Source organism: Haemaphysalis longicornis, unplaced genomic scaffold (genome assembly GCF_048455015.1).
Source record: "Haemaphysalis longicornis isolate Haplotype H1 unplaced genomic scaffold, Haemaphysalis longicornis Haplotype H1 scaffold_4, whole genome shotgun sequence".
NCBI lineage: Eukaryota > Metazoa > Arthropoda > Arachnida > Ixodida > Ixodidae > Haemaphysalis > Haemaphysalis longicornis.
This window is the reverse complement of record NW_027526361.1, coordinates 114,076,339-114,091,745: the sequence shown is the minus strand read 5'-3', so window position 1 is coordinate 114,091,745 and position 15,407 is coordinate 114,076,339. Positions and strand designations below refer to the sequence as shown.

Below are 15,407 nucleotides of genomic sequence, written 5' to 3'. Positions count from 1 at the left end.
ATTGTGTGATGTTCTTTAGCTCGACATCCGCCTTTCGCTCGCTTTTGGATCAACGTTACTCGATCGCCTTGTGGTGTTGGCGTTAAATTTGACCTCCAGAAATGTGTTTTTCTTGTCAGCCTCAGCTACCGTCTTAATTTTTATAGTACATGCCAAGTGTTTTTATATCTTTCTTGCACAATATTTGATGCCTTGGTAGCGATCTTTATGAGTGACACGTCAAATTACACTGCATGTCGTCATAGCTATAGGTGCAGCACGTCACTGATTGCTTACGTCGTGCTTACGCAAAAAAACATGGGCGAAATGCCGGCAATTTGTGCAGTCGAGAATAGGGCCCTTGGGGCCCTATTCTCGACTGCACAAATTGTCGGCAATTTTTTGCGTAAGCCCGACGTAAGCAATCAGTGACGTGCGGCACCTATAACTATGACGACATGCAGTGTAATTTGACGATTCACTCATAAAGATCGCAACCAAGGTATTAAATAATGTGCAAAAAAGATATACAGACACTTGGCATGTACTATAAAAATTAAGACGGTAGCTGAGGCTGACAAGAAAAACACATTTCCGGAGGTCAGAAATGGCGTCAACACCACAAGGTGATCGAGTAACGTTGATCCAAAAGCGAGCGAAAGGCGTATGTCGAGCTAAGGAACATCACACAATTTTTTACCGTATCTATTTATTTCTTTCAATCGCTTTTAGTAACATAGCTGAGCTCTCTGCTTCAATGCAAGCTTTGTTGCGTTATCATCTTCCCTACCGCCACCGCCGCCACGCCATCGTCTGCTGCTATGTTACAAGTTTGTGGCGTGATCACAGAAAAAGACGGCCGCGACCATGGCTTCTATGACACATAAGAGCAGCGAAGCGCTACGCCTGATAACCGCGGAGCGCCCCGATGTCGCCGATTCACTCATTTGTCAATCTCGACTTGAATCAGCGCTGTAATGAACCAAAGAGTCACTTTTCTTTTATTTTTCTCTTGAGATCGATCATGTGACCCAACAGCTTACTAGGACGAGTGTGGACAAATGCCATGCATTGGGTTCTCTTTGTCATGGAGAGGCTTGTACTGCCCTCATATGTTGCGGTTACGCCGAACAAATAATTTTTATTTTATTGCCAAACATAAAAGCGAAATACTGCACGATATTTGTATGCTCCATGATCGCTGACTTGGAAGCAGTTGAAACTATAATTTGCTTCGGTAGGAAACATGCTTAAACAGCGTGCATGCGAAACTGCGCCTGCTGCAAACTGGCGCACATTTCGCGGCGCCGAACGCCGGGGCAATTTGTTGCCCTATTTTGCTTGTATTTTGCGACAAAAACAGCCGCCATTTTCAAGCTGTTACGTAGCATTACGTCACTTTTACGCAGCCTGAAGTTGCCAATGCATGACGTAATCGTTACCGCCAACTGTTTAAATTACGTCATGCCTTCTCAGCCAATCACAGAGAGGGCGTGTATTACAGGCATTATTGTTGTTGAATAGCAAAGACAGGCCTACGTTGTCATGTCTAGTTCCTTTAGTCTGGTTTTTCGTTGCCGGCCAAGAATTATGCGCTTTCAGTAAAGAGAAATAAGGCAAACTTTAGAACTGGTGCCCCTAAACGTCATAAAACGTCAAAATGACGACAAAACACACAACCGCTTCGTCAACCGGAAGCACGTGACCAAAGTTGAAAGCCAATCAGACAAGACTTCCGGCAAATTGCCGGCAATTTGTGCAGTCGAGAATAGGGCCCTAGGTAGTTTAGTAATCGTCGTGGCATTTTTCAAAGTGGCTATCGAATGCGTTCATTGCTGCAACTGAAGGAAAGCCGGAAATAGATGCTGCGCCGTTCTAATGGCGTAAATCCCCCGGTCGAAGATCGCTCAGACAGGGAGAGAGAAACATTTATGATCAAGTCTCTAAGTAATTTGATGGGCATATAGCGGTAATTTTTGGCAGAGGTACCTCACGACCCCTTTTTTTAAGCACTGGACGTGTTGGTTAACTGGCTCTGCAAGCACTTGAGATTTCAAAAAGAAGCTTGAGAAAGTGTTGCAGGGTCCCTTTAACAATCCCCGGATGCACCGCCTTGCCATGATAGAGGGTCAACTGGGAATTTTTTTTAAATTCATTCTTTTCCATTGCCTGGAGGCGACGGAAGGGCAGGGCAGCTCAGTATTACAATGTATGTGTCAATCTTAGTAAGGGAAGGTTCTCAAATCCAATAAAGATTGCAGAAGGCTGTGAGGGTAACAACATATTGACGTCTATACTTGCAGCCACATTGCAGACTGCACGCAGTTGTTGGCCATGCAAGAATGAGAACGCGAAGGCATCGGTTTAGGGGCAGTGCTTCAAGAGCCTTAATTTCTGCAAAATCGCATCATGGAGCCGACAGTCTGAAGATTTGCCGCATAGAACACAGGGCGGTTACACGGCAAAGACCGAAGCGAAGTGAGTCGACAGGCGATGGCTTGTTCAAGCTAGTTCCGATTCTTGAATTTGACTTCTCTCCCTTCTATAAGCACACAGACGTCGTTAGTAGGCTAACATAGCGGCAACGGGGGAGCAGCAGCTCGAGAGAACCAGTCGTTGGTTGCTGTTCTTTCAACATGAGCCCTGCTTTGGTATTCAGAAAATCCCTTGAAGGTGTCACTCGGAATGTTTAGGCCGATTTTAGATTATTTTTTCCCATTTAATGTATTTTTTTGCGCAACCTCTGCAACGTCTTATGGTATTATCGCGCTAAACAGACGATTCGCCAAGATTTTCAATTTCAGCAACATAGACAAGACAGGTTTGCAATCAGGCACTGAAGCGTTCGCATTCAGCACAGCAAAACGAGTGCTTAGCTGACTTTGTGATATTTGTTTTAATAGGGATACGCTTTGTACGAAGCCCAAGTTGGAGGAAGGCCTAGAAAAATAAATTTGGGGCTGCAATATAACGAAGCCTTGCGACGCCAGCGTAAACGTACATATGGATTCGAACGAAATCACCTGTCATTACATAAAAACCCTTACCGTTATCTCCACGCGTACCTCTGGTACCTTCCATTTTTGGTGCATAAGACGTGCGTTCGATTACCACAATTAAGTCGGTTCAACTTTTTGCTTTCCCTTTTGCTAAATTTTCTGACATTTTCGGGTGATTTCGGTGACGCACACACAAAGAAACCGCTCAGAATTTCAACGTTACTGATATCCCCTCGAAGACAGTTTCCTTTGATAAAAAAGCGGCCGCTCTGAGGGTGTGACTAGGGATAAAAGGGGTGGGTGAAAGGAAGTGCGCCTTTCTCCTCCACAGTTTTTCACTTCATTGTCCATAGAAGTGAGTTTTCCTGAACTGAAATCTCGAACCACAAGCCACCACAAGCCAGATAACTTTGCCTCGGCTGGACTGCGTTTCTGAAACAAAACTTGGAGGTAAATGATATAGATGTGGTAAAAATAATTTATCCAGATGAACGATTCATTATCGTTGTTTCAACCAGAAAAACTGCATTGTCGAAGGAGCTCATATCATGACATAAAGCTGCGATGCGCCAATTTTTCTTATAATTTGGAAAGGCACATCGCTGTTCATTGCAACAAGTTACCACATAACAAGTTACAAAACAGACACCCAACAGTGCAAAATACCTAAAAAAAATCCCATTGTATATTTTTTTATCACGAGTTGTATCTTTTGACTCTTTCCTTGCCATCTTGTGTAACGCGTCTTTTGTCTTTGTAGTCGACAAAACTTATTTCGCTTGTGACATAAAAACAAGAAAGAGCCAACATAAGGTCATTCATAGCGGTCAGAATTCAACCCTCCAATACACCTCAAATTCATAAAACTGGTACATACCTGCGAAAAACCTTTTGGTCTCGAAGCCATCAGCCGGTTCTCTTGTAGCGTTACAGAACCGAGATGTGTCCTTGTTGAATTGGCATGTCCAGAGGAGGCCTTCTTCGTCGATGACGGGACTAGGGCCGTTTGTGGTAACCTCTGAAAAAGTTTGTTGCCTAATGTTAACTTCATAAAATGTTTCTTTACGACCGCTCTTTGAATTGACGATGGAAACAGATCTCAGCAAGACGAGATTAAAACCTTGCATTATGCGCTGTTTAGGACTAACCAAAAATAGTAGTAATAACCAAAACGCTAGTTTGTGTTTTTGCCATCGATGCCCCACCCAGATAAGCGTAACCAAGTCCAATTTTTCAAATGTCACCACGACCAATACCACAGAAACACACTACTGTCAGTTTTCATCCAAATTAAGATATGAATCTTTAATGACAGCGTTTATGTGTAGCCATAGCTTTTATGGAAAAGTCGACGCCTTGATTTCTGTGCTAGTGTTATTCGCGAGGATATATTCACAGTATACATTAATTCAACCCGACGGGGTCAACTTCACTTCTCTTCACATCGCTAACTGCGGAGGTTCAAGTCGGCGCCAATTAAACAAAATAAGGGAGTTGGATCACCATTAAACAGATCACCAGGTATGCAGCTGGACGGAACAGAAGTCATACCACGAAAAGTTTATTCCAAAACCAAACGCACCCTACTGAATTCACGTTCGTTGATACTGACTAGATGTCAACTCTTGTGGAAATGATTCGAGTTGAGGGCCGATTAGGTACACAAAGGGCCGTATTCTGAGTCCCCCATCTACTCCATTTGCTCCCTCCACTCGGCTAAAGGGAAGAATTCGCAATACTTATGCATGGAAAAATCGATTTCAAAGATATCCTCGACCGGAAGCTTGAGTGTAGGAAGGGCTCAGAATAGCAGGGAAAGAGTGCTTATTAAACCTGGGCTGGCGAATGTATAGTCACAGTCGTAAATACAATGACTCGCTGAGAAGTTCTAATTCTCCTCAAGGCTTTGTTAATCTCTAAACACGGTTCTCTTCTAACATTTTTTGCAAAACAATGAATTTTTTGCACAATGTTTATACGCTACCGCTCGCTCGCAAACCACTTCAAAAGACAATGCGCCCGTCATTTGACCACAGTTTAGATATCCACTGCTGCTTTTATTGGGACGAGTGGAGAATCTTTTAGCTAGCGATCCTGGTATATTCCAGCTTCAACTGAGCAGACTATAGACTGAAAGACAACACCTTGCCCTGTTACAGTTTGTGCCCTCGGCGTAAATCTGTGGTTTCCCTGCGAGCCATGACAAAATTAAAGCCAGGAGAATCGTTTTTTCTACGTTGATGTTTTCTGTTCCTTGTGTACATGCTGTGTACTTGAATGTGTACTTACTGCACAGGCCTTCATGCGATTGATTAAACCCATATCTCCGGCAAGAATCTCCGCAGCACGTACCATCAGGGCAATCAGAGCACGCCCGCCCTACCTTGTACACATCCTCGCCTCGCACGTTACCGCTGTAAAATAATGCAAGGAGGTCACTGCGTATTTGTGACCCCAACAAATTGTTACCATTGCTTGCAAATGCGTTGCTAAGTGAAACGAGCGATCAAACGGCATTGCAAACAAGGGAATAAGGTGACTAGAGGTAGACCTGGTGGATGCGCTGTAGCCTTTGACGCATAGAACATCGTCGCAACAGGTACACGCAGCTTGATGTGTAATGAAATGGATGCTGCCTGTTATGTCCTTCGGCTCAATATTAAAATAACCACAGGTCATACCCGAAAATGTGCATAACATCATTCCACTAAGATGTATAATTTCAGTGGCGTTGACAGTTGGCTGCAGAAGTTCACGACCGTTTCCCCAGATCGTATTTTGCTGCGACGTCACCATACCAACCCAAAATACTGATATACCCACTGAAGGGTATTAAGGCTGTGACAACGACAGCTCTCGTCAGACGCTCAAAACCAATTCGCAATTGCAATTTCGTTGTGCCGTCAACATTCCAACCCACAACTTCCACATGCCTACTCTGGGTGAATGTCGAGTGATGACAGCAGACATCATAGGCTCATTAAACCTGTTAGGTGCAGTGGAAGAACGCCATGTCACGGTGAAACGGGCTGCTTACGTGGGTATTCACTGGTAGTGGACGGGGGTATAAGCAGCATGACGCGCGCACTGACTGCGATGCGTCGTGTGGCTGCGAACGAAGGTATACCCCGTCACGACAAAATAGCCAAGTCTGACATCCACACCAGTACTACGCAAGCTAAACACACCGCAGCAGAAGTGGAGGATACTGCTCTATCTGTTATTAATACAACGTCATCTATCGGGCAGCCGAAGCGTGGACGACCACGGCAGTTCGCCGTTGAAGAGCGGCAAGGGCACAGGGCAGCGACAGATCGCACCAAGCAGCGCGTTTGTATTTAAAAGGAAAATACAGTCAAATAAATTATCTTAGAACGTCGAAATATGGCCTATTTAATTTCTTGCATGTTTTGCGACCTTGTGCGCTTCGCATTACTAAGCCCAGCAGCCCTAAACTCAGTGACATCAATCTTACCGACGTAACTAGGCAAAATAACTGAACGTCACATCATGGGAGAACGATAAGCAGACTAGGTAATCCTTCTTTTACGCAAAATTCTATCAGCTCTCGCAGTTTTATAGTACAGTACAATGAATGAGTCAGTGTAGTCGACTGGACCATTTCAAGGTTTGTGTCCCTTCAGGGTTCGCATTTGCTGGCTCTCTAAAGTTCGTGTGCACGCGGCGGGCTGTTGTTCATTTTGTGTTCGCCGCAGTTGTTTTCTTAGTTCCAGTCAAGAGAGCCTCAAAATAAGAACTCCTCACAGTTTGTTCCTTCGCATTTATTTCATTTTACAGATGCCAGTGTTTAAGTAAAAAAAAAACATTTTTTTTAAACAGGTACTTGTAAAAAAAAACGTTTTAGGGACGTACCATTTATTCAGAGAATAAAATTTTGTTACCTGTCTGCAAGCTTGGACGTGCGTACTGTATAGCTCCACAGTGAACTAATATTAGGATGGGATGGGGCATGCTGCAAATAAATCAATGAAGCAGCAACCATAAATCGGGTGCCAGGTGACTTCATTCCCAAATAACTTATGAACGACCATTTTAAAGCGAAACTTTTTATGCCTCACTCATAGCGTTTGATGTGCCACAACGCACTGCGAAAAAAGCAAACTTTGCACCATGCGTTGTATAAAACGATAGTGATGAGGCACATCAAGCGCCACAAGAAAAGATAAACGCTTCCCGTGGATAGTATCAACTCGGGGCCCCTGGCGTTATGAAGTCCACGCCCATCCGACTGCGCAATTCCGACACGGTCGAAGCAGTTGGGACTCTGGACTTTGACTTTCACTCAGGTGGCATGGGAGTAAACTTCGCGTTTTAACCATCGCTCTCCTAAAGGGGTACATACACCAATTTTCGGCGCTAATATTATTGTACACTTCGCTTCCTGTACTCAACAGAATACCCTGGCTGAAGTATGAGCGACCTGCGATGCGAAGAGCATACTTTAATTGGATCTCATTTATCGCGTCGACGGAACAGCACGCGGAGCGGTAGTCAGCAAATGGACTTCAGCGTGACACTATCCCGTGGTAGCCAAAAGAAGTGACGCGGACAGCACTCGTAAAAAACTCGTGACGTCACTACACGTGCGTGGCCCTGCGAGCGGTGACTGGGCGCCGGCGCATTCACCAAGGGGTGCACGTAGCCACATCTACAGGCCCAACCGCTGCCCAGGAAGCCACTGTTGGCAAAAATAAAGTTCCGCACACGGGAAAGGAAGCGATAATATAGTCCGGAATTGCGATAGAAGTCACCATCAGGACTTCTGATGAAAGTGGACATCGAATTTTTGCCGCAATGGTAGGCCTAGCACCTTCAGGCAGTTCAGCCGCTCAGCTCCGGCGGCGGCGCGGTTGAAGCAACGCCCCCACCGGCCTCTGCAGTGTTTTGACGTCCGCTCAAAGCGGTGAGGTAATGCCGGGATTCTGTCATATGCGCCTTTCGGGCTGAAAGCTCGATTTTGAGGCTGCTCAATGTAATTAGTTATCGTGCGCTGAAGTATTTAAAGTGCTGTGTCGGGTTCGCCAAGCCATTAAGCATCGATAAAAGCAATAAAAATGGGACATGAAATTTTCGTGTCAGTACTCGTTTAAGAAAGGGGCTTTGACTTTTTTCTGCGATAGAATAAAAATTAAAGGACTATCTGCCCAAAGGACACCTGACAACCTGAAGGCATGCAGCTGCGTCATCTGTAAGCTTATGTTATAATACAAGGGTGGCTGGCTTGCACATGTTTTCAACGCGCTCTAGACCTTTCAACGTGGGGGCCTGCGTCTCCGTCAAGCTGTTTTTCCTCAGATTTTCCCACAGAACTCTAGCATCATGCCCCTGCGATGCGAAATAAAGTATTCTATTCTATTCTAATATCGTTCTAAAGTTGTAGAAAATAATATGATTTTTGTAGTTCCGTTAAGACACCGTGACTTGCTGACGATACGTATTTGTGTTCTGGTGAGAGACACCTTCGTTCGCTTAAGATGATAATTTTGAGGACTCCTTGTTGACTTTTATTTCCCTTCGCGCACTACGCCGACACGAGAGCTAATGCTCAACACGTCACGCGACCCACGCGGTGTCATCCCTTTGCACACGGCGGGCTTCCCCTCAAGGCCCACGCGCCGGTGCTCGGCTGTTGACGTCACGCACCGCCGCTGCGCGGGTATCCAGCTACACTCCGGGGGATTAACCAGCTTCGCGGTGTTCGCCAATTCCGATAAGCAGATCCGGCCTGCTTGAGCCGCCTGCGCATCCGCATGTTAATAGTAAAAGTGCGGAAGGCTCCAAAATGAAATACCGCAAAACTGACCAACTGCGAATTATAGTTCGGCTGCCTGAGGTAGTGACGGCATGGATTTATTTTTATTTGTAGGAACTCACTTACCTAGGACCGTAGGCACATATGTAGAGCTGGTCGTAGCGAAAATCAGAACGTGGTGATGAATACTTAGCGTATCCGCAGCCTACTTTCCATGTTTTTCCCCACGCCAACTGCGCAGAAAAATGAGCCCCGTTGAAGTTTCGGCCAGTATTACCTGTGGTTGCTCGAGGGGAGAAATAAAAGCCCGTTCAGTTCTTTCAGCATTATATTTCGCCAAGCCCACAAAAAAAACACAAAAATTTAAAATAATTTTTGTTCCAATACTTCTGCGGATAACCAGGAAAGGAAGTCCTGGTCGTTGTTCGGTCTGCAGACGACACAAGAAATAAGTGCAGGCAAGTAAAAGTACACGAAAAACTCCCAACTCGGTCCGAGAAAAGCAGTGGTTCACGCGCACACAGCCACGTGTACGCCCAGGAGGTTCCGAGGCTAATGCTGGACTTGCCTGTACGGACAATTCGAACAATAAACTCTTGGCGGCGAACGCAGGGGAATTGTTTGCGACGCTCCGCAGCGGTCAGTCGCTTTGCGGTCGAAGGTGAGAATTGGCGGCCCGTAAACGAAGCACAGAACAGTTGATTCGTAACAGATAAAAACATTGAACATCCATTCGGGGTCTTTAAGAATGCGTGACTGTCTCGATGCTGATGTTTTGCTCCTCTTTCAACAGCCCGCAATGCGGAGCTACTCGCATGTCCCCTCCGTATACCGTGCCAGCTTGGCATCACGCACTGACCACCTCATTGTTCGCAGACGCTAGCTTTAGCACTGGCATTGGCTGTCTGTCGGTTCTTGTGCTGCCCCGCAGTATCGACATTTTGTCGCCATCATTCTTATTCCTTCCTCCCTTGCCGCCCGTACTGCATTTAGACGCGACTATATACCCATCCAGTATTGAAAGCCACTTTCCCTAAGCCCTCTCTCCACTAGCCCGTTCTGTTCTCTTGTATCGCCCGTGACATTCACTAATTTTATTCATAAAAACGCGAATATGAACGGAGCGCTGCGGAAATTTAAGCTATACCGCTATGTATTGCTGACGCAATAAAAGAACAGTGAGAGGTGTGGCGCAGCAACATCTAGCAGTGCAGCGATGAGTGCGTGCGGCCGTGGGCCCGCCACCGTAATTATTACGGCGGCGACGCGGAACAGGCGCGCTCCGGCAAGCGAAAGCACCCGCCTACCAGGAGGTCCCCACTTCCCGATGGATCGCTTGACGGAGGACCCGCATGAACGAGAACTCGTTCAATAAAACTCCCAAGAAGACGGCTACCGGTTTCGATCAATTTCGACTCATTGGCTCTACGTACGACAGAAAGTCTTCCGTAAAGATGCCGCCGGAGTTTGAAGAATAAGATTAAGATGCTGCTTATGCTGCTGCAACCTGACGTACTGTGTTTTTCGGAAAATAGCTATTTATTTATTCATTTATTTATTTATTTATTTATTTATTTATTTATTTATTTATTTATTTATTTATTTATTTATTTATTTATTTATTTATACTGCATCAGAATTAGGCTATGCAGGAGTGGGTTTTCACAAAAAGCACTTTCATGCACAAATCAGCGAAATATTCTTGAACACTTCGGAGTTCACAGATCTTCCAGAATATCCGCACACAGCAGGTAATAATAAACACGACGTAAATCAGGTCAACCTAGAAAAAATTCCTTTAGAAGCAACGACTTGGTTGAGCTGATACTGAAATCCATTATTCAGTTGCCCGATGAAAGAAACTGCATTTAAATAGGTTAGTACAAGCTTGAAATGGGCAATGTTTGTAGCTAATCCTGGTAGCTGTCAAGAAACAAGTCTGCGTAACAGCTTAAGACATTCATGATTACGTTATATGAACACAGTTTCTAGTCTTAGTGTTTCAAGATTGGAAGAGTTGGAAGAGTACAGTCAAAGCGACGGTATATGAAACGGATTGTTTTTCCTTGAACTCATTACATAGTGTTAATGTCGGATAGTGTAGGGGGCTCCTAGGCTGCACATTTGTCGCATACGAATAGCTCAGCCGTATACGGTAATGTGTACGGAGTATTGTGTCCCGTGCAGAATGCCCCAAGGTATGATTTAGAAAGCCGAATTTCCTTAGTGCATCGTTACATGCATATTCAATGTATCCCCTCCGCGGAAGATGTCAATATCATTTTTTTTTCTTTGTGCGAGGAGAGAGATTCTCTGGAGTTTTTACACTCAGAACGTGTTTCAAATGTCAAGCAGTTTATCACCTGGGTTAAACGTTCTGCTCCACTGGTCATCCTCAGCGGAGCCCTGGATATGGTAGGTGGGACCTTGCGAATATCCTCGTCGTACATGTGGCGGATGCATGCTTCCCAGTCGCTGCTGTGATCCTCGGAGTTGGTGTGGATGAGGCAACTCGCACGCCCGACAACAGGAAACTTTTCTGCATGCGACAATGATTGACAGAAAACGGAGAAAACAAAAATGACGGGGATCCGAAATTCGGAGGACTTTGAACAGCCACGGACGAAAACGCTTCCTGTAACCCAAAGCGGTATGTGGTTGATTGGAGATTAACACTTTCGAGTCTCGGGAAGCACAGGGATAGACTGAATGCACTTTAGATTGAAGTAAATAAATCGCTAACTTAAGAAAAGGCCTATCAGTTCTTAAGCGTGGGAGAGACATCATTCATGGCTGTGTGGTGAAGCCATAAGTGGCTGATGCACAAAATGTAATTTTCTTCATTAAGGAATTCTATCTTCCATGCATCTGTACATACCTGCTGGAAAAGTATTTATCTTGACATCGATGGGGTAAAGTTTCTCTTATTAGTGTTTACTACCCGTTTTTGTATGAGTATTCCCAAGGCGCAAAAAATGACGGCGCTCTTTTACAAGAATTAACTGGGAAATAATCCCATCTCATTTGAAACATTGCTAGTGGTTGTAGCTGTGCAGGCATGAGCCACGAGCCAAGGACATTTTTGGGTGAAAACGCAGCCTACTGATCCATAAATACAACCGCGATGAGAAACAAGTGAAGCAACGTCCCCATACGCCCCTTTTAATGTGAAGTCATCAAAACAAGACTTTAAAATAGCGATAACGCTCGTACGGCATACCAATTTTGGTGCATAGCGAGCAGAGAGGTTGGGTGGCACATTGGTTGGCGAGACCTTGAGCCACTGCGGCCAGTTCGTCGTCCCACTCCTGCAAGAAACATTACCGTCTTCAGCTTTGTACGCGCTGCAGTGACAGACTGTCATTAGGGATCACAAAGTACAAAAGTGAGTTTGCCTGTCAGAAGGTCATTTTCGATGGAACAGGGACCAAGTTTCTATCTCTTGGTATCAACAAACCAATAAAATATACTGAACACCGGCCACATGCAAGAGCCTTACCAAACACACCACATCGACTTACAGCACAAAGAACTCAGTATCTATCTCCCATATTATTCCCTGAGATTAGTAATGACAAGACTTAACAATACGTAATAATAGTGCAACCGATAACTGCGGCTGAAATGAAACACGTAAAGTAACGCAAAATCAGGCCTACAGATTGTTTATATTAATAAATGTAGCCCGAGAACATTGGGCCGATCCTGATCCCGGCGCCGTGTTTGTTATAAAGGGTACAGACGAAAACCGCTGTTGGTGTGGAGAATTTGACGGACGGTAGAGATACGTAAGTAGGCGAACAAGGGGTCGGCAAACTGCGTCCCGCGGGGCAGTAGTATTACCCGGCCCTCCACACAAAGTCCCAACCTCCACCCCTGCCCTTGTCGCTCCCTAACTGAAAGCCTACATGCCAGTTTTGACCTCAGTAGTGGTTAGACAGGAAGAAAAACACATTGCTTCCAGTTGGCATTGTCTTCCACCATCACTTGTAAGGTTGTACACATGTAAGCTTGTAACAATTTTTTTTGTGTAACCTATGCTCGTAAATTGCATCCTTGTGACATGCGTACTAAAAATAAACATGATTTCTGTTCCAGTTTTGTACATTATTGCGAATTTGCCAAATCCCTTTTCTTTGCCGCGTAAGGCCTTATTTGCCGTCCGGCCCCCGCTATCTCGCCTTCATGCCACTCGACCCTCCGTTTCAAAAAGTTGCCGAGCTGCCCCCCTTCCCGAGCCCCCAAAAATAGTGCGCCTTGTAATCTGGGTGCAGCTGTACCTTCGGCGCGTTAGAGCCCCTCAATAAAACAATTATCGTGACTAAATGCTATAAGTAAAGCCCTAAGGTGCCCAAGGCCCATTTTTATGCGAAGCAATTTTGTGTTTGGGAAAACATCGAAGAATTCGTGGATATTCGTAGTATAATTTTACCACAATTATTTCTAGCAGGTATTCGTTCGTAATCAAATGTAAAATTTCTGAAATCATTTGATCAGCATCACTCGGGTCTAATGGAGTCCAACGTAATCGTACCAAACGTTTTAAACGAAAGCGAATATGGTTCCAGTTAAAGTAAAAAAAACAGACAGGAGTTCTTCGTTGAAGAAAAGCTGCGGGGCACAGTTTAAACTGGTATCCAAAACTACAACTCCCGTTTTTTTTTTCAAATGCACAAAGCGTCCCTTGAAGAATCATTTCGGTCGTTAGACGCACACACATAAATGTGGCACATGTGGAGATGGAGCCGTAAATAAAGGGCATAGCGTTTGATTGAAGCTTTCAGAATTCTTGTAAGTATTCAAGCATTCGCATGCCAAGCATAAGCTCAGGCAAACAAATCCACCGGGGAAAATGCAGGTCTCTATGCCAAAACGTCGCGACGCTCCCTCTCCCACCGAACACGGTCACAGGCTACCTTGAATTTACTCTTCTGGAGTTACAAGTAATGATGAGCGGTCCTAGTTGAACTGAATCTAAAACAAAACATGCTATTATGCCTACATCGGGTCAGCCAATGTCTGCAACCTGTATACTGAAGCGTCCAATTCCGGTAAAAAGTCGCATTGAATTCGGGCGGCTGTGTTAAGTTGGAATCGCTTAATTACTGCAAAAAAAAAAAAAAAAATCAAAGACCTCGTCTTAAAGGGACACTGAAGTGATATGTAAACATTGCGGGATTACTAGTGCAAATTGTAGTCCGGAGTCCCCAGGCCATGTTTCGACCACTCTAGGCGCGTTTACGCGATTTTATTTAGTAGAAAAACTAATTCGAAAACTCTGTCCTCCTCTCTTTACGCTCGCCCATTTTCTGTGGCGTTTTCGTGTGACGTCAGGAGGGGATGAGCTGGCAATTGGCTGCGCCACGGCTGCGCTACTGCACGGCTCCCCGGCCGACAGAGCCAGTCGGCCCAGCGTTTCGTCCGCCGGCCGCCGGCGGGTCGTCGCAATCAAGGAGGTTAAAAAAAATTGCTTGGTCGCAATTCGTTCGCTTAGTTGAAACGAAGCCAGGACACGTTTGTGAATGGAAGAATGTGCCTTTCTTTACTTGGTTTGTTTGTACACTGTATCTAGCTCCAAGTCAAGGTCGCATCACACAAGGGCTGCACATGCGACGCTTCGCTGACTGGTACGCCAGTAGGAAAATATAAGGCCTCTTGAAGGCGGGAGAAGAGTCAGCGAAGTCAATATAGGTACTAAGCAAATAAAATCAACTGATATTTTTACCGTACAGCGTAAAACTAGGGCGCGGGAAGCACGTTTTTGCGCTGGGCGAACAAGCACAGCGGTCAGCAGCACGACTACGCATCTGCGATCGCTTTTCCGTCTACGAAATGCAATTGCTAGACGTGAGCTACTGTGGAAACTCGGGCGACGCTTACTGCACGATCGCAGTACAACAAATAGTCACCTAAGCGGCTTGAAATGCCAAAACTAAATAAAAGTGTAAACCGGTTGTACAATATATACCCTATATTAGCAAGGCGTTGGCGTCCCGCTCCGTGGCCTGGCGGTCTGAGGCGCTAGGAATCCACGGCGAATGTTTTGCGAGTCACGAGTTCGAATCCCCGCGGGCACGTGCTTTTTTTTTTTTTTTTCAAGTTAACTTTTTTGTTTTCCGCCGATGTTTTCTATATTGAGTTCACCTTTTTTTGGGGCCGCAACGTTCATGGCTACACGAACTAGTTCACAAAACGCGCGCAGGCTGGCACTGGCGCGCTAGCGAGTTCTCGTTGGCGTGCTGTTGCCATAAGCACCGACTGCTTGCAGGCAGTGGGCACAGGCCAGAATGAACAGACCCTTGGCCTGGTGCGAACACGCTTTTTACGATACAGGCATGAGGGAGGCAAGCTCCAAATATGGGGGAAAAGCGCATGACATTTGGGCGTCTGCGGGTACGCGGAGGGCGTTCATGCACTGCGTAGGTCTCGGCTAGTGAATGCTACGACTACAAGCCGTCCTGGGAGGCTTATCTTGTGCATTTTACAGCCGACAACATGGCAGAAGCGCGGTACGATGATTACTGAGATATTGAGAATGCCCATCCAACAAAGCCATTGGTTATGTTTTACAGAACCGAAACCGAAACCGAAACTTGTGTGATTGCTAACCTTGGGCATCGTCCAATCACGGCGCCCCTCCTCTCAACGTCACAGCC

At 45.6% G+C, this 15,407-nt stretch overlaps 1 protein-coding gene across 1 annotated transcript in view; it reads right to left on the bottom strand.

Annotated features, from left to right (window-relative positions):
- Nucleotides 1-15,407, bottom strand: part of LOC144179275 (venom allergen 5-like) — a 36,959-nt gene that overhangs the window by 15,597 nt on the left and 5,955 nt on the right. The window contains exons 3-7 of the mRNA XM_077707564.1: nucleotides 11,972-12,059; nucleotides 11,115-11,290; nucleotides 8,878-8,984; nucleotides 5,268-5,392; nucleotides 3,856-3,996 (exon numbers count right to left, since the gene is read on the bottom strand). Of these exons, the coding sequence (XP_077563690.1) occupies nucleotides 3,856-3,996; nucleotides 5,268-5,392; nucleotides 8,878-8,984; nucleotides 11,115-11,290; nucleotides 11,972-12,059 (637 nt within the window). The remainder of the gene's footprint in view (nucleotides 1-3,855; nucleotides 3,997-5,267; nucleotides 5,393-8,877; nucleotides 8,985-11,114; nucleotides 11,291-11,971; nucleotides 12,060-15,407) is intronic.